The following is a 24,768-nucleotide window of genomic DNA, read 5'->3' on the forward strand; positions in this document are numbered from 1 at the left end:
TTTTAGGCCATTTTTAGAACACTAAGGTAGGAGCAAGACTGATGTCATTGTATTTCAGAGGTCAATATTTCCCCTGGTTCATTGGGTTGGGGTTTAAAATCTAAATTTAAATCCTAGCTTTAGTTACAAACAGCATCTTCCAACTTTGCTACCACTTTGGCATTATGGGCAGGGCCAGGCCAAGGCATGCAACATAGTATAAGGATAGGAAGTCAAGCGGGCAGACAAATCTACTCTGCATAAAGGTCTCCATTCATGGGCAGATCCGCTTGTTTGGCGATGTCGCCAAGCGAGCGGATCTTCTCCCAATATCCCCACCTACAGGTGGGCGATATCGGGAGAATCTAGGATATTCGATCGTTTGGCCCTGGGGCCAAACGATCAAATTATAAAGACAGGCATAGCAAAAGTCGGTCCGGGAAGCGCATCAACGAGCCGATGCGGTCTCCGATCCGACTACATTTTCTTATCTGCTCGATTTCAGGCCAGATATCGGTCGGGCAGGCCCGTCGGTAGTGCCCATATACGGGCCGATTAGCTGCCGAATCAGTCTAAGGGACCGATATCGGCAACTAGAATCGCACCGTGTATGGGGACCTTAAGAGAAAGGAGGGCTATTCTGGGGATTACTTTTGGGAAGAAGGCAGGTATGCATGCACAAATGTTCTATAGTTACTGCATTGGTTTCATTGTCCTTAAAAAAATATTTTTTGGGCATGGTTGCCTTTTCTTATCTTTTGGTACCATCTTGCCTGATCTGGAGAACTAACCGACTGCCCTCTGTGCCATGCATTAGAGATTCTAATAGGCAGTGGGGGCTAATGCTTTTTGGCTGCCTATTAGACTCCTCTGAACTACACATACAAGGCGTCAAGGGTAGCCAGATCTGCCAGGACGGCACGATTGATAGGTAAGAGGAGACTTGCTGGGGGCCTGCAGTTTGTGCTGATGGCAGCTGATTGAGTTTTGGCTAATGTATGTATCTTTTGTGGCAAGGAGCCTATAATAGATTCATTGCTACATTAGAATAAAAGCTGAGTTTTAATATTTTTGTAGGATGTTTGGAGGCCTGGTAGCTTCACGGCTCCTCTATGACAATAGGTGCAGCAGTGCTCGATTTGCAATAAAAGGCAGGAATGGCTGAGCAGGACAAAAAGCAACTATGGATGTAAATGAGACCTAAAGCCTATTGGCTCCCCATAGATACACCTTAAAGTCCAGCTTGAAAGTCAGTTAGGGTGATATTTGGGGTGAAAACTAATTAACCACCCTATATATTGTTTGCACTGTGGCTGCATAGCTGATGCACCAATATTTTCCTATATCTGTAAGCTTTTTATGAGCTACAGAGGCTCTGTGCATTGACACCATGAGTAGTATTGGCTGCAGCAGCATCTCCAATCCTGTCCCCTACCTGTCCCCTAGTGGTGGCCCTTAGGGCTCTTCCACTTCTGCCCAGGGTCAAAGTAAATGCCCCCTGCTCTTTTATTGCACATTACAATATTCTGAATTACATAACATCAATTAAACCACAACTAGAAACTACAAACAGGAACTACAAGGGCAAAAGTTTAAACCTGTTGGACACAAGGTTTTTTTTTAACCTTAAAAGTTTCTAAAAATGTTCTTCCTTGTAAAAATAACTGGAGTTTTGAGACTATTTTAGTTCTTCCCCAGGTGAAGCAAAATGAGAGGTTTCTGCCATGAGACTTCCCACTGCCTACCGTGTACTGTTTCTTGGTTCCGTCTTTTATGGCAACAGCATTTCTGTACCACTGGTACCAGGGAAGGGGTTTCCCAACGGCAGCGCACTCCAACACCAGTCGCTCTCCTGGCATAAGACTTTGGGGCTGAGGTTGGGTACAGATCTGTACTCTATAGTCAGGTATTCCTGGCAGTCCTGCTGAGAGCAATACTATGTTAATGCAAATAAAAGCCAGTAACACATGGACCATTACACTCTCCAGCTGATACATGGCTAGTAACAGCTAATGGGCACGGCTGTTTCATTACATGGGCAAATGAGATATCCCACAGGTACAGGGAGGCCCACCTTTAAGTAAACTTTTAGTATATTATACTGTAGAATGCTCTAATCCAAGCAACTTTGCAACTGGTTTTCATTTTTTATTTTGTATAGTTTTTAAATGATTTGCCTTCCTCTTCTGACTCTTCCAGCTTTTAAATGGGGGTCACTGGCCACAGTAGCCACAAAGTTATTGCTCTGTGAGGCTGCAACTTATTGTTACTTTTCATTAAGCGAGCGTCTCCTCTATCTTCTTCTGTCTTCACTTAGTAGAGTGAAAAGACAAACAAAAAAGTCGGCTTTTCACTCTACTGCGCATACAGCGGGATTCAGAAGACAGAAGAAAGAAGGAAGAGGTAACGCTCGCTGCAGGTACCCCGGGCTGGTGTGGTTTTCTCCTAACAGGAGCAACAGCCCGGTGTAAAAGGTAAGCGATTACAATCACTGGGGGGACCAACATTTGGCACCCCCCAGTGATTTTTACCTTTCTTTCTCCTTTAAAGGTGAACAACCCCTATTGCTTTATATTTCTAAGCAGGGACTGTCCTTATTGCTGCTTTGAGATGCATCCCCCCTCACCCCCAGTGCTTACCTTTTTAGCATTGGAGTGGGTCAAGGGAGCACAATGATAGAAAAGCTGACATTCTGATTTAAAAACTAAAAACTTTAGAGAATACGTTCACTGACCCCTTGGCTGTGCGACAATTGGCATTTTAACAGCAGCTAAAGGGCTTTGGGATATGTAATATGCCGTACTTTCAGTAATGCCAACCCGGAATCAAAGTGATCTGACCAGTAGCGTAACTAGTGTTCATAAGGCCCCCCAACAGTGATTCATACTTGGCTTCCACCCGCCAACTCTGGCCCCCCCCCGCCGGCATCTTCTCCCTAAGTATTCCTTCCCCAGCCGCTCTACAATTTGCAAGTACAGCTATAGAGGAAGCAGACCCCGCAGTCAGGGTCCCCCTGTTCCCAGGCTCCCCCATACCATGGTCCCCCCCCCACCCGCAGGGTCTGCTCTCTCTACAATTACGCCAGTGTCTAACCGTAATTCTGTCATGATCCCTGATCAATTGCTTTGGATAATATCAGAGGATGTTGGGCGACAATTGAATGCTTTTTAATGGAGTGGGTAAGTTGTGTTTTAGGAGAAAATTACTGACAGTGGGAGACGGACCTTTTACTGCAGGAGACCGTGGGATAAGGACTTAAATAATGAGACTCCTATAAATATAGGGGAGTTGTTATATCTGCATTCTACCTACATACAAGTTATTCTGAGGAGGCCTCCATATGGGATTCTGGGCCGAAAGAGCTCTGTATAATTATGAGAAATATGTCCTTATCTTATCAATGCATCTCCAAACATAACTTTTGACGAAGTGAAAGGAAACACAAGTGAAACCCATGTGCATGGTGCAAGAGCAAAAGATGAGGGTGATGGGGCATTGTGGTTCCATTGAGTCACTGAGGCAAAAAGGAAGAGCCCTTCTAAGCCAGGAGGCACCAAAAGGAAACAGAGCTGAAGCTGAAACCCAGTGCTCACAAACTGCTAATCAGGCAAATAATGTTGTACGGTTTTATTCAGTTTCCCGTTGGTAAAATGATTAAATGTAACACGGGGTGTCCTCTATATTGACAAGTGCCAATGGAAACAGGAGGATATCTGGGCTTGGTTAGGGCCACTGTTCCTCAGTGCCAGGCCTAAAGGTGAGGGTGCCCAAGGCAGCTTACACACCAAATCTGGAATTCAAAATAGGCTCTGGCATTTCAGGTACAAAGAGGCCCAATCAGCCCCCTATAGGCCCAATAAATAGTGAGTGTCTATGGCATCTTACAGCCCCCCTGGCATTTGCAGAACCCGCAGATTGCCAGTCCCACAATGAGACAGCAGCGCATTGGTGAGCGCAGAGATTTGATGCCCCAGACTCACAGAAGGGCTTAAACTAGGAAAAGGCAGGCATAGGAGGAACATGCCCAGTGTCCCCCTACCCTTGCACCCTAAGCCCGTGCCTTATCTGTCTACCCCTAGTCCTGGCCCTGCCTATACTTAGCCAAAAGGTTTATAGATACAGAATTCCTATTCCTGGTTAGACAAACAAGGCACTTACCATGACTTCTCAGATGACTCTCTCTCACATCTAGCTGAGCCCATCCGCTGAAATCATATGAATTACCATTGTTTACGCGACAGGTGTAAGATCCTGCGTCCTGCACTTGAACAGGATTAAATACCAGCTCCGAAGAGTTTCCCTGTGGGACCTAATTGCAAAATTAAAAGAGGGACAAACATTAACCAACACTGTATTTTACTTTCTGTATTTATCTATTGACTTTAGAATCCAAATCCAAATCCTGCTGAAAAAAGGTGAATCTTGGCCAAAGCGGCTCTCCAGCTTGGAATTTCAGCAGCTATCTGGTTGCTAGGGTCTGATTTACTTTAGCAACCAGGCAGTGAAATTGAATGAGAGACCTGAACATATATTCTAGGTGGGACAGAATAGAAAGATAAGCAATAAAAAATAACAATAAAAATAAAATTGTAGCTTCACAAAGCTATGGTGTTTTGCTGTTTTGGCTGCCGGGGTCAGTGACCCCCTTTTGAGAGTTGGAAAGAGGCAGAAGAAGTCAAATAATTCAGAAGCTATAAAAAAAAATAAAAAATGAAGACTGAAAAGTTGCTAAGAGATAACATATTAAACATAACATATTAAACAATATATAACATATTAAAAATGAACTTAAAGGTAAACCTCACCTTTAATATCTATAAGAAAAAAAAAACTGCCCAGTAATGCTTGACTTCTGTAATGTGATTCCTAGCACAGTTGCCTAATATGACTAGCCAGACTAAGGCAGCTGTAATTCCCCCGGGGCAGGCAATTAGCAGAATTAGGGCAGGGATGTTACAACATGCACCTCATTTCTTATATTATTGTCTTTTTTAACTCTTCCCACTTCAACTATGAAGAAACATGGGAGCTTTTGGTCTAGAAACCCAGAGTATTCACTAGTCACCTGGTTTGAAAGAAATCACCTGACTGGCTGAGAAGCTTGCACTTCTCTATAGTAGCGCTTGGTGCCGCTTAGCCCTTCATGCCTTCAATTCTGCATCAAGTGCTGCTGCGCCCATTGATGCAGGGGAACCCTGGAGTTACCGCCACCTCTTGACCAGGTGATAGCTCCAGGGTTTCCTCCACACCCAGTGTCAATAGACGCAGTAGACTTGTGGCTAAATATACAGGCACAGTTGCTATTCACGTGCCGAATACCGGAAATTACACCAGCCAGACGTCCAAGTAATTGCATCTGATTTGCACATGCAGTTGCATTCATTTTGGTGAATTGGATGCAATTGCATCAGACACAGTGACCCCTTGAGACTGCAATAATGCTGGAATTCTGGGGAAAAAATGCTGACTAGAAATGTAACTTTGCCCACTGCACTTTTGGACTTGAGCCCTCGTGGTAACTGAGCCCTATGTAAGCGCTATTACAATTAACATTTACACATGCTGAATCACTGTACCCCAAGATACCTACCTCTTTATCCATCTTGAACCACTGATAATTGACAAAAGGGTGGCCAGAGCCTACACATGTCAGCTTCACCATTTGTCCAGCTAAAACAGCCATCGGCTCGGGCTGCATAATGACTTTAATCCCTACAACAACAAAGACCAATATTAAAGGAAAACTATATCCACAAACAATGTAGCTTTCTATACAAATATAAAACAGCTCATATGTAAAACTCTGCTTCATCTAAAAAAAAATTTTCACAAAAATATGCTTTTTTAGTAGTATGTGGCATTAGGTAATCGTAAGTAGAAAACTGCCATTTTAAGTACTAAGGGCCGCCCCCTGGGATCATAGGATTCACAGTGCACACAAACAAGCCAAGGCACACATACATGCTAGGTCCCATCAGCCAATGAATGGGCAGAGTTCTGCCTTTTACTCCAACACTACTTCCTGTTACAGTTAGAGCTGCATCACATTAGAGGAACAGAGCTTCCATTTGAAGCAGAGTAGGTGGTTTTTCACGGTGAGGGCAGTGAGGTTGGGGAATGCCCTTCCTAGTGATGGGGTAATGGCAGATTCTGTTAATGCCTTTAAGAGGGGCCTGGATGAGTTCTTGATCAATCAGAATATCCAAGGCTATTGTGATACTAATATCTACAGTTAGTATTACTGGTTGTATATATATAGTTTATGTATGTGAGTGTATAGATTGGTAAGTATAGGTTGTGTGTGCTGGGTTTACTTGGATGGGTTGAACTTGATGGACAATGGTCTTTTTTCAACCCTATGTAACTATGTAACTATGTAACTTCCTGTCAGCTGATCTCTGAGGGAGCACACAGCCCATCACATAATGGTGGTTTAAGGGAAAACATGCAAAAGTTTGGTAATAATCTTTAATAGGCCACTTAATACGATATAAACTATCTGCTGGTTAAGTACAGGTATCAGACCCCTTATGCGGATACCCGTTTTCCAGAAAGCTCCGAATTACGGAAAGCCCGTTTCCCATAGACTCCATTTTAATCAAATAATTCAGAATTTTAAAACTAATTTCCTTTTTCTCTGTAGTAATAAAACAGAACCTTGTAATTGATCCCAACTAAAATATAATTACCCCTTATTGGGGGCAGAACAGCACTATTGGGTTTATTTCATGGTTAAATGATTCCCTTTTCTCTGTAATAATAAAACAGTACCTGTACTTGATCCCAACTAAGATATAATTACCCCTTATTGGGGGCAGAACAGCCCTATTGGGTTTATTTAATGGTTAAATGATTCCCTTTTCTCTGTAATAATAAAACAGTACCTGTAATTGATCCCAACTAAGATATAATTACCCCTTATTGGGGCAGAACAGCCCTATTGGGTTTATTTCATGGTTAAATGATTACCTTTTCTCTGTAATAATAAAACAGTACCTGTACTTGATCCCAACTAAGATATAATTACCCCTTATTGGGGGCAGAACAGTCCTATTGGGTTTATTTAATGGTTAAATGATTCCCTTTTCTCTGTAATAATAAAATTCATGTTAAGTTAATTCATGTTTTATTGATTTTTTAGCAGACTTAAGGTATAGAGATCCAAATTACGGAAAGACCCTTTATCCGGAATACCCTTGGTCCCAAGCATTCTGGATAACGGGTCCTGTACCTGTATTCATGCTAGGGGTATGGTTTTCCAAAGAAGTCTGTAATATATCTAATAGTACCCCAAGGGAACTGATCGTCCACTAGGTTATTCAATAGTCAGTTACATATGCAACACACAAAGAATTAATCTCGCATTGATGCTATTCACAAAGGAACCTGCATCAAAACATGCTCCTTGGCATCTTGTGGTAAGGGCCAACATGGCCGCCCAGCCTGCCCCAATAAGTTCCAGGCGGTTGTGCACAATGAAGCCCGCTGCCATTAATGCCTTGCTACTGGGCACTAAAAGGCACATATGGATCCCTATTGTAAATTAACAGAAGTGTTTGTGGTTTCTCCCAATGTATTGGCAGCAGCACCGCTAGAGAAGGTGGTTACACAGCAATACAGGCACTGGAACAGGCAATTAGGCATACACTGAGCCACAGTATTTGCTGGGAGCAATAGGTGCCCTTTAAAAAGTGTTATGACTGCTTATAGTAATAATTATATATGTCTTAACAATTAATAATGGCTTTGTAATGTTGCATTAGATCTTGATGCAAGCAGGAGGAACCCATAGAGAGGAACCTGTAGAACCCTATAAACATGACAAGGCAAATGCTAGTTATTGACAACATATTCCTATAGATATAACATTGCATGTTTGGTGGCTAAATACAATTTGGCAGCACAAACTGATATGTTTCCTTGAGTCATTTAAATGCTTATGGCTGGGGAAATCTCCATGTTATACATGTTATCATCTGTCTATGCACACACCCAAAAATGAACAGAAACAATAATATCCTTAGGGTGTATACTAAAGAAAACTATACCCCCCCCAGAATGAATACTTAACCAACAGATAGTTTATATTAAATCAAGTGGCCTATTAAATAATCTCCCCAAACTGGAATATATATATATCGGTAAATATTGCCCTTGAGTCAAAAATAAAAATTTACAATATATAATACAGGTATGGGATCCCTTATCCGGAAACCTGTTATCCAGAAAGTTCCGAATTACGGAAAGACCATCTCCCATAGACTCCATTATAAACACATAATTCTAATTTTTAAAAATGATTTCCTTTTTCTCTGTAATAATAAAACAGTACCTGTACTTGATCCCAACTAAGATATAATTACCCCTTATTGGGGCAGAACAGCCCTATTGGGTTTATTTAATGGTTAAATGATTCCCTTTTCTCTGTAATAATAAAACAGTACCTGTACTTGATCCCAACTAAGATATAATTACCCCTTATTGGGGCAGAACAGCCCTATTGGGTTTATTTCATGGTTAAATGATTCCCTTTTCTCTGTAATAATAAAACAGTACCTGTACTTGATCCCAACTAAGATATAATTACCCCTTATTGGGGGCAGAACAGCCCTATTGGGTTTATTTCATGGTTAAATGATTCCCTTTTCTCTGTAATAATAAAACAATACCTGTACTTGATCCCAACTAAGATATAATTACCCCTTATTGGGGGCAGAACAGCCCTATTGGGTTTATTCAATATTTAAATGATTTTTAGCAGACTTAAGTTATGGGGATCCAAATTAAAGAAAGATCCCTTATAAGGAAAAGTGTGGGTCCAGAGCATTCTGGATAATGGGTAACATACCTGTAAAATAATGAGTTTTTATAAATTTTAAATCACATAATATTTCGATACCTCCCAGCCGTCATTATTTCCACACAAAGTCCCAAATCTTTGACCTTATTAAATATTTATTGCTCTGAACTACAGATAGCCCATCTATAAAAGGCTTATTTGTAGTTAAGGGCAATAAATAATGAGGTCAGAGTAGGGGGGGAGACATTGATATGCCAAATCTAAACCCCTGACAAATGTTTCCATGACTGTTTATCCACAGGAACACCAGATATGTCCATCATAGCTTAGAGGCTAAACAAGGCAACAAAGTCTGACCTGGGGGCTTCAGCAACTGAATAGCATTTGACTGGCCGATACTCTGTAGGAACTCTGTCAGATCCTTTGTGGTGCATCCTCGTTCCCCCATTAATTTTAGCAAACTGCGTGAGGGGCTTCCTTCTGACAGCATCACTTTGAGGGAACATTGGTGCAGCTCTTGAGAACTAGAAAGAAAGAATATGTCTGCATTACTATCAGCAGGGTAGCAAATAAAGGACTATCACACAGAACTGCCTTTAAATGGGTGCGTAAAAATAGACTGGCCTGGGCCTGGTACATAGTCTATCTCTGTAGGGCAGGGATCCCCAACCTTTCTTACTCGAGAGCCACAGTCAAATATAAAAAGACTTGGGGAGCAACACAAGCACCATAAAAGTTCATGGAGGAGCCAAATAAGGGCTGTGATTGGCTATTAGGGGCCTCTATGCACCCTATCAGCTTACAGGGGGCTTTATTTGGTAGGAAATCTTGTTTTTATTCAACCAAAACTTGCCCCCAAGTCAGGAAAAAATAACTCCCTGGTTTGGGGGCACTGAGAGCAACACCCAAGGGGTTGGGGAGCAACATGTTGCCCCTGAGCCACTGGTTGGGGATAACTGCCCTAGGGCAACAGCTATTGGCAGAAAAGGTAGGGAAAACTGATAAATCAAAGTAAGATAGGACAGCAGGGAAAGATGGTTTCAGTAACACTATGTTCATGTTGTCCAAAGAGTGGGCAGGTTTTAGGAAAACCCAAGAATTGCAGTTAAAAAAACTTCATAAAACACCAAGGGGTATATTTATCATGCTGTGTAAAAAGTGGAGTAAAACATCACAGGTGATGTTGCTCATTGCATTACCCCCCCCCCCCCCAATAAGCAACTAAAAATATAAATATAACAGCATGCATTCCCACATACTGGCCATAACACAGCTGTGTAAGCCTTGTGATTCACTGTGGCCCAAAAATTAGCAATTTATGATTTTTTTGTTTTTTTTTTCTTGTTGTTTTTTTGCTTGGTACTAGGGTTGTCACCTTTTTCTATAAACTCTACCGGCTGCGCGGTGATGGGTCCATAAAGATATAGATAGTGACATAAATGGGTGGGGCCATGATGTCACAGGGGTGGAGTCTAATCATCAAGGGGACCAAACCAGATTAGTTGGATTAGGTTAGTGTGGAGGGAAGAAAGGGGCGGGCTGGGGGCGAATGTAAGGCGGCAAGGGCCCAATTGAATTACAAATTATATATACCCAGTATATATTGGCAGTAATTTTTTAATAATAGCCCCACCCTTTGCTGGTATTTTACTGGCTGAGTTGGCAAGATGGCAACCCTACTTGGTACACTGCACTTGCATCAGTAAATGAGCACTAAATGCAATTTCTGCCCACATTTTGTAAACAGAATTATATACAAAATGTATTTGTACAAGTCTTCCTTCTCCAGCAGTAAGGTAATAGTGAGTAGACGGCCTCCCACATGTTACTGTGTAATTCCCTAGGCAATGAATTCCAGCTTCCACCTTTATAGTCATTACTACACAAGCCTTCTTACCCTCCTCTTCCTCCTTCACCAAAACTCCAATATAAGATCTGTCTCTGTAACCTTCCCTGAAGCCCTTTAAATAAACGTAAGGGTGCGCAATGCAAAAGGGCAATGTGCTAAAAATGGAATTTTCTAAAACTCTAACAAGGAACAAGGATACATATAAAGGTCTGACTATTATTCTGCACATTAATAACATTTGCATTTAAAATTCTAGGATGCAAAGTACATTTCCTACGAATCCATAAACTGACATCAAGCTTAAAAGTAAACATCCCTTTGTGCTTATAATACTATATTGTGCCTGTAGGTTCTGCAGTAAGGAACAGATAGGGAATAATATACCCCTAGGTAAAAATATATGGATTTAAAAATATTTGTGTATTATAAGGGATAATGTACCCCCTACTGTAAATGATAAGGATATTAGCAGTCACTGAGGGGTTCTGTGCCCATATAAAGGCACAAGGCTGCAGGCTGAGTTATACAGGGAACTCTGAGTATCACTCATGTATTATAAGGGATAATGTACCCCCTACTGTAAATGATAAGGATATTAGCACTCACTGAGGGGTTCTGTGCCCATATAAAGGCACAAGGCTGCAGGCTGAGTTATACAGGGAACTCTGAGTATCACTCATGTATTATAAGGGATAATGTACCCCCTACTGTAAATGATAAGGATATTAGCAGTCACTGAGGGGTTCTGTGCCCATATAAAGGCACAAGGCTGCAGGCTGAGTTATACAGGGAACTCTGAGTATCACTCATGTATTATAAGGAATAATGTACCCCCTACTGTAAATGATAAGGATATTAGCAGTTACTGAGGGGTTCTGTGCCCCCCATATAAAGGCACAAGGCTGCAGGCTGAGTTATACAGGGAACTCTGAGTATCACTCATGTATTATAAGGGATAATGTACCCCCTACTGTAAATGATAAGGATACTAGAATTCCATGAAAGGTTCTGAGACTATTTAAAGGCTCAAAAATACATGAAAGTCAAAGTACCAGTTTTGTATTATAAGTGAAAATGCACTCTTATGGTAAAAAAAGGCATGAAAAACACCATCTATAAGGATTTATTTTGCAGGTTATTTATAGCTCTTTCAAATAATTTATATTATATTATTACATATTATTATATATTATTATATATTACATAATAAGCATCTGTAATTCAGTTTTCTTAAATAAGGGATATGAATCAGACACATTACTCACATAAGTCACATATAACTCAAATATTACTGCTTGGCAAAATCTTTTAATAATATTTCCTTGTTGAATCCTTCCTTTTCCCCATTATTCCGGGGCAGATTGCAGAGGCAAGGTGCCACTCAGAAAGTAAGTGCCAAACTGGCACTCAGATTAGGTCAGAGTGAAGAGTAAAGGGGAAAAGCAGCACAATATGGGTTTTTTGTGTATTGGAACTGCTGTCAGGAAGAGAGGGAGATAGGAAAGCACAGAGGAAAGTAACTTGTCTTAGCTTCTGGGGGAATTTTTTTTAAGAAAAAAAGTTAATGTTGTCACATTTCGGGTTTTCCTATACAGCAGAGCATAGGGCTCAATAGAACCAGAAAGCCAGCAATGGTCTGGCTTTTATAAAGCTACTATTGACTAAGTATCCACCTTCAGCCTTTAGCCACCAATGTCCCAGGCTGCTGGGCCAACCTATCCACTTCTGAGCCTTCCCAAGGGGCCACAATGTAATTGGAATTAACAGGAAATAATGCACCAATATAAATCACAAGGCAATAAAAGATACAAGGCAGTACTGGAAGTAGATCTTTTGCAGTTAGCAGAGGTAACTGGTTTGGGGAATGCTTTTTGGGCAGCTGGAGAATGATGGAGAGGACAGAGTTAATGCCCAGTGGGAGGATAACCAATATGAGAGGGGAGGACAGAACTAAATCTAGCCATACATGTAAAGATCTAACTGTTTAGTAAAGACATGAGCAAATCTTTGCCCAATCTCACCACTCAATTTGGGCAACGCTTGGATCATAAAAGGGGGTCTAAGCAAGATCCATCATAAGAGGACTGCATCAACAGCCCCATGCCCTCCCTATCCCTATATCTATTCAATCCTTGCCCCAAACACCGGCCAATATGCTGCCAGTGCGGTGTGACAGTCAGCAGCTAATATCTGGTTGCATGTGTTCTTAAGGCTTGGAGAGGTTTGGGTTAATGCAAGGGGGATGATGATGATGATGCACCTATAAAAGAAGGGTCAACGATATTTATAAAATCTTCCAGCGTCAGGTGGCCCTTGTCATTTGGTTCTCTAGAAAAGCCGCCGGAAAATGAATGCTGCTCCAAGCACTTTTTCTTTAATAGGAAACTGGCACTTCTCTATAATGTATAGGAACTACGAGCAGCCACTATTTCTACTAAACAGCACTACGGCAGCCTGCCCCAACCCAACAGCAATGCATAGGGCTTCTAGGAATAGGCAAGATGGCCACAGTCCAACAGCTGAAGGTGGTAAGAAGGCAAATAAAATATAAAACAAAGGGCATTACCACAACCGTGTAGCGAAGTGTTGGTTTTACTACAAACTCCAAATGTAGAAATGCGGTTCCTGTTTAGCAGAGGATAGCTGTACAGTTTGCATAGGTTTATGTACATTACAATCCAGTGGCCATTGTGCCCAAATGCAGGCAAATCTAAGAATATCGTTTATACCTCTCTCAGCCAAAGGGAAAGTAACGCTGCTGTATCTGCATTTTTGATCATGGGAAAGGGGGGCACTAGGGGAAAGCGATACAAATACAAGGCAAGAATTTCATGGTACCCCAAGTGACTGGCTAATAACTGATGCCCTACAGTCCATTGGATTGTGGCGGGCACAGCAGTTCATTTCAAAGGCAGTCTCATAGACTTGCATGGTGCCCTTGTTGTTCAGGAAATTGCCCCTAAAAAATAAGGGGTAATAAAATGCTCAAAATCTTTGCACATGCCTTTGTCCTTAAATGTGCAATCATCATCCTCTTCATTTATGCTTCTATATATTAATAAAATAAAATAAAACAAAAATAAAATATCTTTTATGTGTTTACAGCCTTTCTCCCCAGTCTTAGTACACCTTCCCCCATATGTAAGTTTGCCCAGGAGCAGTAACTCATAGCAACCAATAAGATGTCTGCTTTTAAAAGGTGACTAGTAAATCATATTCACTGATTGGTTGCTATGGGTTACTGCTCCTGGGCACACCTAGGGGCTGATTTACTAATCTACGAATCCGAATGAGAAAAATTTGGATTGGTACACGAACATTTTGCGACTTTTTCGTATTTTTTGCGATTTTTCCGTAAATTGTCGTGACTTTTTCGTAACCGTTACGACTTGCGCGAATTGTCGCGACTTTTTCATAGCCATTACAAATTTCGTGAATTGTCGCAACTTTTTCATTGCCATTATGACTTTCGTGAATTGTCGCGACTTTTTCATTGCCATTATGACTTTTGTGAATTGTCGCGACTTTTTCATTGCCATTATGACTTTCGTGAATTGTCACGACTTTTTCATTGCCACTGCGACTTTCGCGAATTATCGCAACTTTCGTATTGAGAGCTCAAAAAAATCACGACAATTCGCGAAAAAGTCGCAAAGTACCGATCATTACGAGAAAAACGCATTCAGACACTTTCCGGATGTTCGTGGATTAGTAAATGTGCCCCTTAGTGTCTTTTATTACATAACCCCATATACTATGGCCACAAGTAACTGGACACCCACATGCCCAACATCTCATTGCTGCTATAACAGCCTCTACCCTTCCAGGGAAGGTTCCCACTAGATGCTGTAACATTACATAATGTACATAGACATTAGGTTGGCCACTGTTGTTGGGGGTGACATCTTGTCTGCAGCCAGTTCATCCACATGGGTTCTGTTGGATTGAGGTCTGGGATCTATAGAGATCAGTCAAGTTCTTCCCCAGCAAACCCATTCTGTGTGGTCCTTGCTATGTACATTATTGTGTAGAAAGTATGGAATTATTAAATACATCATTGTATGCTGTAGCATTAAGGTTTGCTTCTACCAGAACCAAGAACCCTAGCCCAAACCATGAATAACAGCCCCGGACCAATATAATTCCTTCCCTAAATCTTAAAGTGAAATAGCACATTAAAGAATGCAGTGTTCCCCTGTAATCGCCCAAACCCAATTCTTGTGCAGACATTGCTTCCAGAGACTGGGGGCACTCGAAGGACCCTTTCCTTGAGTTTGTGTGGCACTATAATTGCTCTTAGATGTTTCCACTTGTAATTTCATGGGGCAGCTCTAGCTGGGTAGCCATCTGACATACTGATTTGTTGGAAAGGCGACATCCTATGAGGGTGCCCCAGTAAGACCCAATCCCATTCTACTGCTTATTGGCTTATATAACCAATTCCGCTGATTGGAAGGGTTCCCAAAACTTCCAGTTTGGAACAGAGAACCTGGGCAGGGTTTGCAGCAGGTCTGGGCATAACTGTGTATAGTTGAGGTATATCCTGTATCAGGATCAGCTTAGAGTTACGCCACAAAGGCTACTTGCATGGGTGTAAGTGAAATACAATATATGCAACCCAAATTATTACCTGCTGGGACCCGCAACAGCATGAACTAAGAAGTCATTTCATCCATGGTCGGGTTGAGGGCAGCAAGGGAGGTTAGAGAGGCTTATTGTGTCAGTAAAGAGTACCCGATGCAACCCCTTCCTTCGATCCTTACACCCCACCCTTAATCATTCCCACCCCATACAGTGAGAAGGGAGGGAAAGTGATGCAGATCAGGGGTGATGTGGAGTGGGGAGGGTTTTAGCAGCCATGCAATCTGCAATATGAGCGGAAATCTCATCGCCAAGGGGTGGGCAAATAACTGAGGTATGTACCCAGCCCCCCCATCTGTTGCACCCTAGGCATATGCCTCTTCTTCCTACCCCTAATTCCGACCCTGAGCCCACCTACAGAGCCTGCGCCCTTCCCCTGTACTTGGTCTATGAACGCAGAGTAGCGCAGTGTAGTTGGCAACAGCCATGTCTCTCGGCATCAAAATGTAGGACCCCCAGCTGTGTTGGCCCCCACTATAGGGTTGCTGATGTGATGACATCAGAGGGTTCCCAGGACGCAAATTCAAGGATTTCTGCCCGGTTTCCCTTAATGTTGAAAACCGCTTTTCAGCCCCTTGAAAAACTGAGCTCTCTAGGTCAAAGCTGGACAGGTGGTAACCCTACTCCCGATGGGGCTCCCCTACCGATATCTGGCCAAAAATCGAGTAGATGTCGATCAGACAGGCTAAATTTTCCCATCGGCTCACTGATGCGGTCTTCACTTTGACGCCTCTTTTTCCTGTCCTTGTAAGTCGATTGTTTGGCCCTAGGGGCCAAGTGATCAAATTAACCCAATATCGCCCACCTTATGTTGCTTAGAATGACATTCTGTTTCATTATGAGACAGCTGTGCGCTGTCTATTCATTGGCATCAGTGGGTCAGTTCACACTAGCCCCTAGTGTGAACTGACCCACTGGTGCCAATGAAATTTAAATTTAAAAAACTCTAGTACTAAAGCCCCTACAGTACTAGAGTGGCACTAAAGCTGGCCATACACGGGCAGATCTTCCCCCGATATCCCTATCTAGGGGTGGGCGATATCGGGGAGGCATGTAGGCGAATTAGATCCAAACGATCAAATTCTATACGCGGCAATGGGGCAGTCGGTTCGGGGACCGCATCAACGAGCTGAATGCGGTCCCCGATCCGACTGGATTTTCTAACCTGCCCTATTGATATCTGCCCAATTTCAGGCCAGATATCAGTCAGCCAGGCCCCTCGTTTCTGCCCCTACACGGGCCGATAAGCTGCCGAATCAGTCCAAGGGTCAGCCCGTCGGAGGAACTACCTATAACCAATAAGGCTGGACTGATATCGCAGTCACTGATTGCTCGGCCCCATACAATTTCCCCATACAAGCATCCTATACAACTGCGGTTCTCTGTAGCAGAAAAGTCCAAGTTCCAGCATAGTAATATAATAATAACAATAACAATAACTGCTTTAGACTGAACATAAGCCCTTTAGTTCCTGAACTACATTATTTCGAGTGACTTTTTGCTTTTACAAATAGTTTTCTCCCAGTCTCAATCTTTTTATCTGAATTCTGTACCTTAAACCCTTTACCCCTGTAGCAGCAACGCCTGAAGAACCCGGTGAGAGTTCGCAGAATCATAAGGGGATTCGTTTTACCTTATTTTAAAGCGGCTGTCGCTTGCGATCACCCCTGCGAGCTTCCTCCAACCCTTGTCGCTTTTCTGATCTAACAAATCGCAGACTTTCTGTAGGACGGGTTCCTGTAGTAAATTAATATTTAGGGAGTTGAACTGGTGTAAGTCCGACATGTCTGCCAGCAGGTATGAGAATATCTCTGCCTCTCCTTCCTGCTTCGCGTCTTTACTGCGGTTTCTCTACTTACACTACTCACTCTCTCTGCTGCCCCCTGCTGGCCGGCAACAATGTTTCGCTTTTGATGGACGGGATGAGGCAAGTGAAAGTGAAAGTCGCACTTCCCTGTGTGTGTAGCCTCCCAATCTGTGGGCCTCGGATGAAGAATGGAATAAAAAGAAGCTGCCATGCTGCATATCCTGTTCTGCCCAGGAAGTTTTATTTATCTCTGTATTTGGGCTCATATCATGCTCAGACTTAATAATAAAATGGTATGGTATGCTTTTTATTTCTAAATGACGCGCTTTACAGAGCAAATAATTCATTTACAATTTTATTCTTGGACCAACAAATGTAATATTGGTGTGTAGGGGCCATCTCAGTGCATTGTGCCTGAGTCTGAGCTTTCAGCCAGCGCTACACATTAGAACTGCTTTCAGCTAACCTATTGTTTCTCCTACTCCCATGTAACTGGAGGAGTCCCAAGCCGGACTTGGATTTCTTATTATTGAGTGCTATTCTGATACCTACTGGGAGCTGCTATCTTGCTCCCTTCCCATTGTTCTGCTGATCGGCTGCTGGGGGTGAGGGGGGGGTATCACTCCAACTTGCAGCGCAGCAGTAAAGTGTGCCTGAGTCTGAGCTTTCAGAAGGAGCCAGCGCTACACATTAGAACTGCTTTCAGCTAACCTATTGTTTCTCCTACTCCCATGTAACTGGAGGAGTCCCAAGCCGGACTTGGATTTCTTACTATTGAGTGCAGCGCAGCAGTAAAGTGTGAGTGAAGTTTATCAGAGCACAGGTCACATGGCTGTGGCACCCTGGGAAATGAAGAATATGGCTAGCCCCATGTGAAATTTCAAAATTAAATATAAAAAAAAATCTGTGTTTTTGAAAAACAGATTTCAATGCAGAATTCTGCTGGAGAAGCAATATTAACTGAAAAAATGTGTTTTTCCATGACAGCATTCTATTAAACCTGGTAAAAATCATTTTAACATAAAAGGGCTGTTTGCCACCAATATAGATACAGCTTAGTTACCATCAAGCACGTGGCACTGTTTTTATTATTACAGAGAAAAAAAAAACTTTTTTGTTTATGGTAGGTAGCCCTCCTGAGCTTTCTGGGTATCAGGTTTAAAAGATAAAAGATCCCATACCTGTACCTGAGCTTTCCTTTAGTTTTTATCTAAAAAAAACATCCTTATTTATTATCATTATTGGCCAAGGGAATTTACTATACTGGGAGGAACGTCACTGGGACACGCCCGCCTCTGGCAGCCGCTAAATGACTTGCAGAAACAAAAATCCCAGCATGAAAATTACAGGGAAATCCCTGCTGATAAATGGAATCTGCCACTTTGTGCTGGGCAGTTTGGTGACATTCCCAGCAATTATATATTATCACTTGTATATACACCGGATATAGACTACACATATTGTATGGCTAATAACTAATCTATACAGGTTGCGCCCGTTACTGCTGTGGTAAAACCTATTGTTATCAGGGCAGGGGTATAATACTGTGTATGTGGCCAAGAACGAAATGGTTGTTAGTAACCCTAGGCAGTAGCCACACCTCAAATTTTATGTAGGTCTGCTATAAAAATGGTGAGATAACATATGAAAGAAAGTAGCAGTGAAGATAATAGCCTCTGGGAAGGGACTGGGGCTGTGGGATAGCAGGTATAGTAGGGAGAGATGGTGCCTATAGTAGCAGTGGGGGGATAATAGCCTCTGGGAAGGGACTGTGGCTGTGGGATAGCAGGTATAGTAGGGAGAGATGGTGCCTATAGTAGCAGTGGGGATAATAGCCTCTGGGAAGGGACTGGGGCTGTGGGATAGCAGGTATAGTAGGGAGAGATGGTGCCTATAGTAGCAGTGGGATAATAGCCTCTGGGAAGGGACTGGGGCTGTGGGATAGCAGGTATAGTAGGGAGAGATGGTGCCTATAGTAGCAGTGGGGGGATAATAGCCTCTGGGAAGGGACTGGGGCTGTGGGATAGCAGGTATAGTAGGGAGAGATGGTGCCTATAGTAGCAGTGGGGGGATAATAGCCTCTGGGAAGGGACTGGGGCTGTGGGATAGCAGGTATAGTAGGGAGAGATGGTGCCTATAGTAGCAGTGGGGGATAATAGCCTCTGGGAAGGGACTGGGGCTGTGGGATAGCAGGTATAGTAGGGAGAGATGGTGCCTATAGTAGCAGTGGGGGGATAATAGCCTCTGGGAAGGGACTGGGGCTGTGGGATAGCAGGTATAGTAGGGAGAGATGGTGCCTATAGTAGCAGTGGGGGGATAATAGCCTCTGGGAAGGGACTGGGGCTGTGGGATAGCAGGTATAGTAGGGAGAGATGGTGCCTATAGTAGCAGTGGGGGGATAATAGCCTCTGGGAAGGGACTGGGGCTGTGGGATAGCAGGTATAGTAGGGAGAGATGGTGGCTATAGTAGCAGTGGGGGGATAATAGCCTCTGGGAAGGGACTGGGGCTGTGGGATAGCAGGTATAGTAGGGAGAGATGGTGCCTATAGTAGCAGTGGGGGGATAATAGCCTCTGGGAAGGGACTGGGGCTGTGGGATAGCAGGTATAGTAGGGAGAGATGGTGCCTATAGTAGCAGTGGGGGATAATAGCCTCTGGGAAGGGACTGGGGCTGTGGGATAGCAGGTATAGTAGGGAGAGATGGTGCCTATAGTAGCAGTGGGGGGATAATAGCCTCTGGGAAGGGACTGGGGCTGTGGGATAGCAGGTATAGTAGGGAGAGATGGTGCCTATAGTAGCAGTGGGGGGATAATAGCCTCTGGGAAGGGACTGGGGCTGTGGGATAGCAGGTATAGTAGGGAGAGATGGTGCCTATAGTAGCAGTGGGGGGATAATAGCCTCTGGGAAGGGACTGGGGCTGTGGGATAGCAGGTATAGTAGGAGAGATGGTGCCTATAGTAGCAGTGGGGGATAATAGCCTCTGGGAAGGGACTGGGGCTGTGGGATAGCAGGTATAGTAGGGAGAGATGGTGCCTATAGTAGCAGTGGGGGGATAATAGCCTCTGGGAAGGGACTGGGGCTGTGGGATAGCAGGTATAGTAGGGAGAGATGGTGCCTATAGTAGCAGTGGGATAATAGCCTCTGGGAAGGGACTGGGGCTGTGGGATAGCAGGTATAGTAGGGAGAGATGGTGCCTATAGTAGCAGTGGGATAATAGCCTCTGGGAAGGGACTATGTCCCAGTTTGCAGCTGGGAGGGGAAACCATTTCCTGATGTAAAAGTAAGCCCCTTGCAGTTCCATAACTGACCAGTTTCTTCTTGGATCCAATCTGAACAGGAAGGTGGAGGAAGTTAGAGCCTGGTTGGAGGTAGGCCCAGCAGGGGAAGTTAGTTGTGAGGATATCCTGTAGGAGCGAGAGGTAGGTTCAGCCTGATCCGGGCCTAGGGCGGCACAAATTTGGGGGCGGCATGCCACCCCGCCGCACCACAATCTTAAGCTTTTTCACCCATACGGAGCAGTGGGGACCTCTCCCCAGGGCTGGAACTAGGGGTAGGCAGAAGAGGCAGCTGCCTAGGGCGCAACGATTGGGGGGCGCTAGGCAGGAGTCTCTCCTGCCTACCCCTAGTGTTACTTTGTCATTGCCTCCGCCGCTTGTCATTAGCGGTGGAGGCAATGACCGATCTAATTGCACCGCCCCCCCCTGCACCGCCACCTGTGCTTTGGCGCGCATGCGCCGTTCAGGGGGGTGGGGAGGTGGGCGGAGTTGGCCAACCGGGTTGCCTAGGGCGCCCGGTAGGCTTGGCCCGCCCCTGCCTCTCCCCCACTGCTACGTATGCGAATGTTTACACCCCACGCATGCACGTTGGGGGGGTGGGTGCAGATCTCACAGTCTTGGGGCGGCGGGATTACAAATCCGGCCCTGGGCAGAACACATACAGGCCCCGGCCCTGGCTGGTATTTTGGACTTTTCTCCATGCCCTGCATGGCATAGGCAGTGCACCCAGAGACACCAGGATGGCACAGCTGCCTGTACCCCTCTGTAGCTGGTAGTAAGGCAGCGGCTGGGGTGTGTGTTATTTAATGTGTAAAACACACAAACAGACCCAAGAACAGCTGCACTGTTTATAACATCTCACCCCATTCCAAGCCAGAGCCAATGGAGTCAATTATTAATCTCTTTGCAGTTTTTGACTTCCACAACTTTATTACATTACTCCAGACTTCAGACGCTCATTCTTTGCAGCCCTATTGTACCCAACACACACACATATATATATACAGTGGAGGAAATAATTATTTGACCCCTGGTAGGTTTATTTTAACAGTGGCAGATAGCACATCAAAAGGAAAATCGAAAAAATAACTTTAAATAAAAGATAGCAACTGATTTGCATTTCATTGAGTGAAATAAGTTTTTGAACCCTCTAACAAAAAAAGACTTAATACTTAGTGGAAAAACCCTTGTTTGCAAGCACAGAGGTCAAACGTTTCTTGTAATTGATGAGCAAGTTTGCGCACATTTTAGGAGGAATGTTGGTCCCACTCCTCTTTGCAGATCATCTCTAAATCCCTAAGGTTTCGAGGCTGTCTCTGTGCAACTCTGAGCTTGAGCTCCCTCCATAGGTTTTCTATTGGATTAAGGTCCGGAGACTGACTAGGCCACTCCATGACCTTAATGTGCTTCTTCTTGAGCCACTCCTTTGTTGCCTTTGCTGTATGTTTTGGGTCATTGTCGTGCTGGAACACCCATCCACGACCCATTTTCAGTTTCCTGGCAGAGGGAAGGAGGTTGTTGTTCAGGATTTCACGATACATGGCTCCGTCCATTTTCCCGTTAATGCGAATAAGTTGTCCTGTGCCCTTAGCAGAAAAACACCCCCAAAGCAAAATGTTTCCACCCCCATGCTTGACGGTGGGGACGGTGTTTTGGGGGTCATAGGCAGCATTTTTCTTCCTCCAAACACAGCGAGTTGAGTTAATGCCAAAGAGCTCTATTTTGGTCTCATCAGACCACAGCACCTTCTCCCAGTCACTCACAGAATCATTCAGGTGTTCATTGGCAAACTTCAGACGGGCCTGCACATGTGCCTTCTTGAGCAGGGGGACCTTGCGAGCCCTGCAGGATTTTAATCCATTGCGGTGTAATGTGTTTCCAATGGTTTTCTTGGTGACTGTGGTCCCTGCTAATTTGAGGTCATTAACTAACTCCTCCCGTGTAGTTCTAGGATGCTTTTTCACCTTTCTCAGAATCATTGACACCCCACGAGGTGAGATCTTGCGTGGAGCCCCAGAGCGAGGTCGATTGATGGTCATTTTGTGCTCCTTCCATTTTCGAACAATCGCACCAACAGTTGTCACCTTCTCTCCCAGCTTCTTGCTAATGGTTTTGTAGCCCATTCCAGCCTTGTGCAGGTCTACAATTTTGTCTCTGACATCCTTGGACAGCTCTTTGGTCTTTCCCATGTTGGAGAGTTTGGAGTCTGCTTGATTGATTGATTCTGTGGACAGGTGTCTTTTATACAGGTGACTAGTTAAGACAGGTGTCCTTAATGAGGTTGACTAATTGAGTAGAAGTGTCTAACCACTCTGTGGGAGCCAGAACTCTTAATGGTTGGTAGGGGTTCAAAAACTTATTTCACTCAATGAAATGCAAATCAGTTGCTATCTTTTATTTAAAGTTATTTTTTCGATTTTCCTTTTGATGTGCTATCTGCCACTGTTAAAATAAACCTACCATTGAAATGATACTGTTCTGAGACTTTTCATTTCTTTGTCATTGGACAAACTTACAAAATCAGTGAGGGGTCAAATAATTATTTCCTCCACTGTATATATATATGTATATATATATATATATATATATACAACCTTCCTCCCCCCCCTGCCACCCAAAAATAAAACAAATTCCTGAGATATTTGAGTATTTCTGGAGACTTTTTATTAACTATACTTATGACAATGTGAATGGCTGTGGGAAGGCTCCGGTATAAGTTATTGATTGACAGACGACACTACACTGGGGTTTTATTGCTGAGTTCCATGCTCTCCCTTTCTCTATAAATTCCAATGGCTTTGTATGTGGGACTTTGTGAAAAGCAATAAAAATGAGAATATCTGATGAAAAGAAGCAAAGTGTTTCCAGTCTATGTCATTATGGCAGAGATAGGGGCCCTGGGCCCAACAGATGTTCAGTTTGTTGGATGTGACAGCCCTTGGGGTATTGATCTCAATAGCAGGAATTACCCATATGCCACCTGTTTCTCAGTATTTTGATATTTCAGCATTTAAATATCATTTTGTCCCATAAACTGATTAATCATGTATCTAACCAGTCTCTAGCAAGTGGGATCAGTTATCCGGAAAGCTCCAAATGACAGGAAAGGCATTTCCAATAGACTCCGTTTTTATCAAATAATTCCGATTTTTAAAAGCCTGTTCACCTTTGAGTTAACTTTTAGTATGATGTAGTGAGTAATATTTGGGACAATTTGCAATTGGTCTTCACTTTTTATTGTTTGTAGTTTTTTAGTTATTTTTTTGTTTAGCAGCTCTCCAGTTTGGAGTTTCAGCAGCTATCTGGTTGCTGGGGTCCAAATTACCTTAGCAACCAGGGAGTGGTTTGAATGAGAGGCTGGTATATGAATAGGAAAGGACCTGAATAGAAAAAAAATTATAAAAAGTAACAACAACAATAAAACTGTAGCCTCACAGAGCAATAGTATTTTGGCTGCCGGGGTCAGTGACCCCCATATGAAAGCTGCAATAAGTTAGAAGAAGGCAAATTGTTAAAAATCTATAAGAAATAAATAATAAAGACCAATTGAAAACTTGCTCAAAATAGGCCATTCTATAACATATTAAAGTTAACTTAACAATTATTTCCTTTTTCTCTGTAATAATAAAACAGTACCTGTACTTGATCCCAACTAAGATATAATTACCCCTTATTGGGGCAGAACAGCCCTATTGGGTTTATTTAATGGTTAAATGATTCCCTTTTCTCTGTAATAATAAAACAGTACCTGTACTTGATCCCAACTAAGATATAATTACCCCTTATTGGGGCAGAACAGCCCTATTGGGTTTATTTAATGGTTAAATGATTCCCTTTTCTCTGTAATAATAAAACAGTACCTGTACTTGATCCCAACTAAGATATAATTACCCCTTATTGGGGCAGAACAGCCCTATTGGGTTTATTTCATGGTTAAATGATTCCCTTTTCTCTGTAATAATAAAACAGTACCTGTACTTGATCCCAACTAAGATATAATTACCCCTTATTGGGGCAGAACAGCCCTATTGGGTTTATTTAATGGTGAAATGATTCCCTTTTCTCTGTAATAATAAAACAGTACCTGTACTTGATCCCAACTAAGATATAATTACCCCTTATTGGGGGTAGAACAGCCCTATTGGGTTTATTTAATGGTTAAATGATTCCCTTTTCTCTGTAATAATAAAACAGTACCTGTACTTGATCCCAACTAAGATATAATTACCCCTTATTGGGGGCAGAACAGCCCTATTGGGTTTATTTAATGGTTAAATGATTCCCTTTTCTCTGTAATAATAAAACAGTACCTGTACTTGATCCCAACTAAGATATAATTAATCCCTACTGGAGGCAAACAATCCTGTTGGTTTTATTTAATGTTAAACAATTTTTTTTTGGTGGATTTAAGGTAGGGG

The 24,768-nt window shown here is 43.1% G+C and overlaps 1 protein-coding gene across 4 annotated transcripts in view; it reads right to left on the reverse strand.

Moving 5' to 3' along the window:
- malt1 (MALT1 paracaspase) overlaps positions 1 to 24,768 on the reverse strand; it is a 76,542-nt gene that overhangs the window by 28,033 nt on the left and 23,741 nt on the right. For 2 of the 4 annotated variants that reach the window (XM_002936666.5, XM_004910398.4), the window contains exons 1-5: positions 16,903 to 17,113; positions 9,137 to 9,303; positions 5,570 to 5,691; positions 4,138 to 4,288; positions 1,725 to 1,903 (exon numbers count right to left, since the gene is read on the reverse strand). In XM_002936666.5, the coding sequence (XP_002936712.1) occupies positions 1,725 to 1,903; positions 4,138 to 4,288; positions 5,570 to 5,691; positions 9,137 to 9,303; positions 16,903 to 17,054 (771 nt within the window). In that variant the 5' untranslated portion in view covers positions 17,055 to 17,113. Of the gene's footprint in view, positions 1 to 1,724; positions 1,904 to 4,137; positions 4,289 to 5,569; positions 5,692 to 9,136; positions 9,304 to 16,902; positions 17,114 to 24,768 lie in introns of those variants that run through there. The other 2 variants (XM_004910399.4, XM_004910400.4) reach the window with 2 other exon arrangements.

This window comes from Xenopus tropicalis, chromosome 1 (genome assembly GCF_000004195.4).
Source record: "Xenopus tropicalis strain Nigerian chromosome 1, UCB_Xtro_10.0, whole genome shotgun sequence".
In the NCBI taxonomy this organism is placed as follows: Eukaryota; Metazoa; Chordata; class Amphibia; order Anura; family Pipidae; genus Xenopus; species Xenopus tropicalis.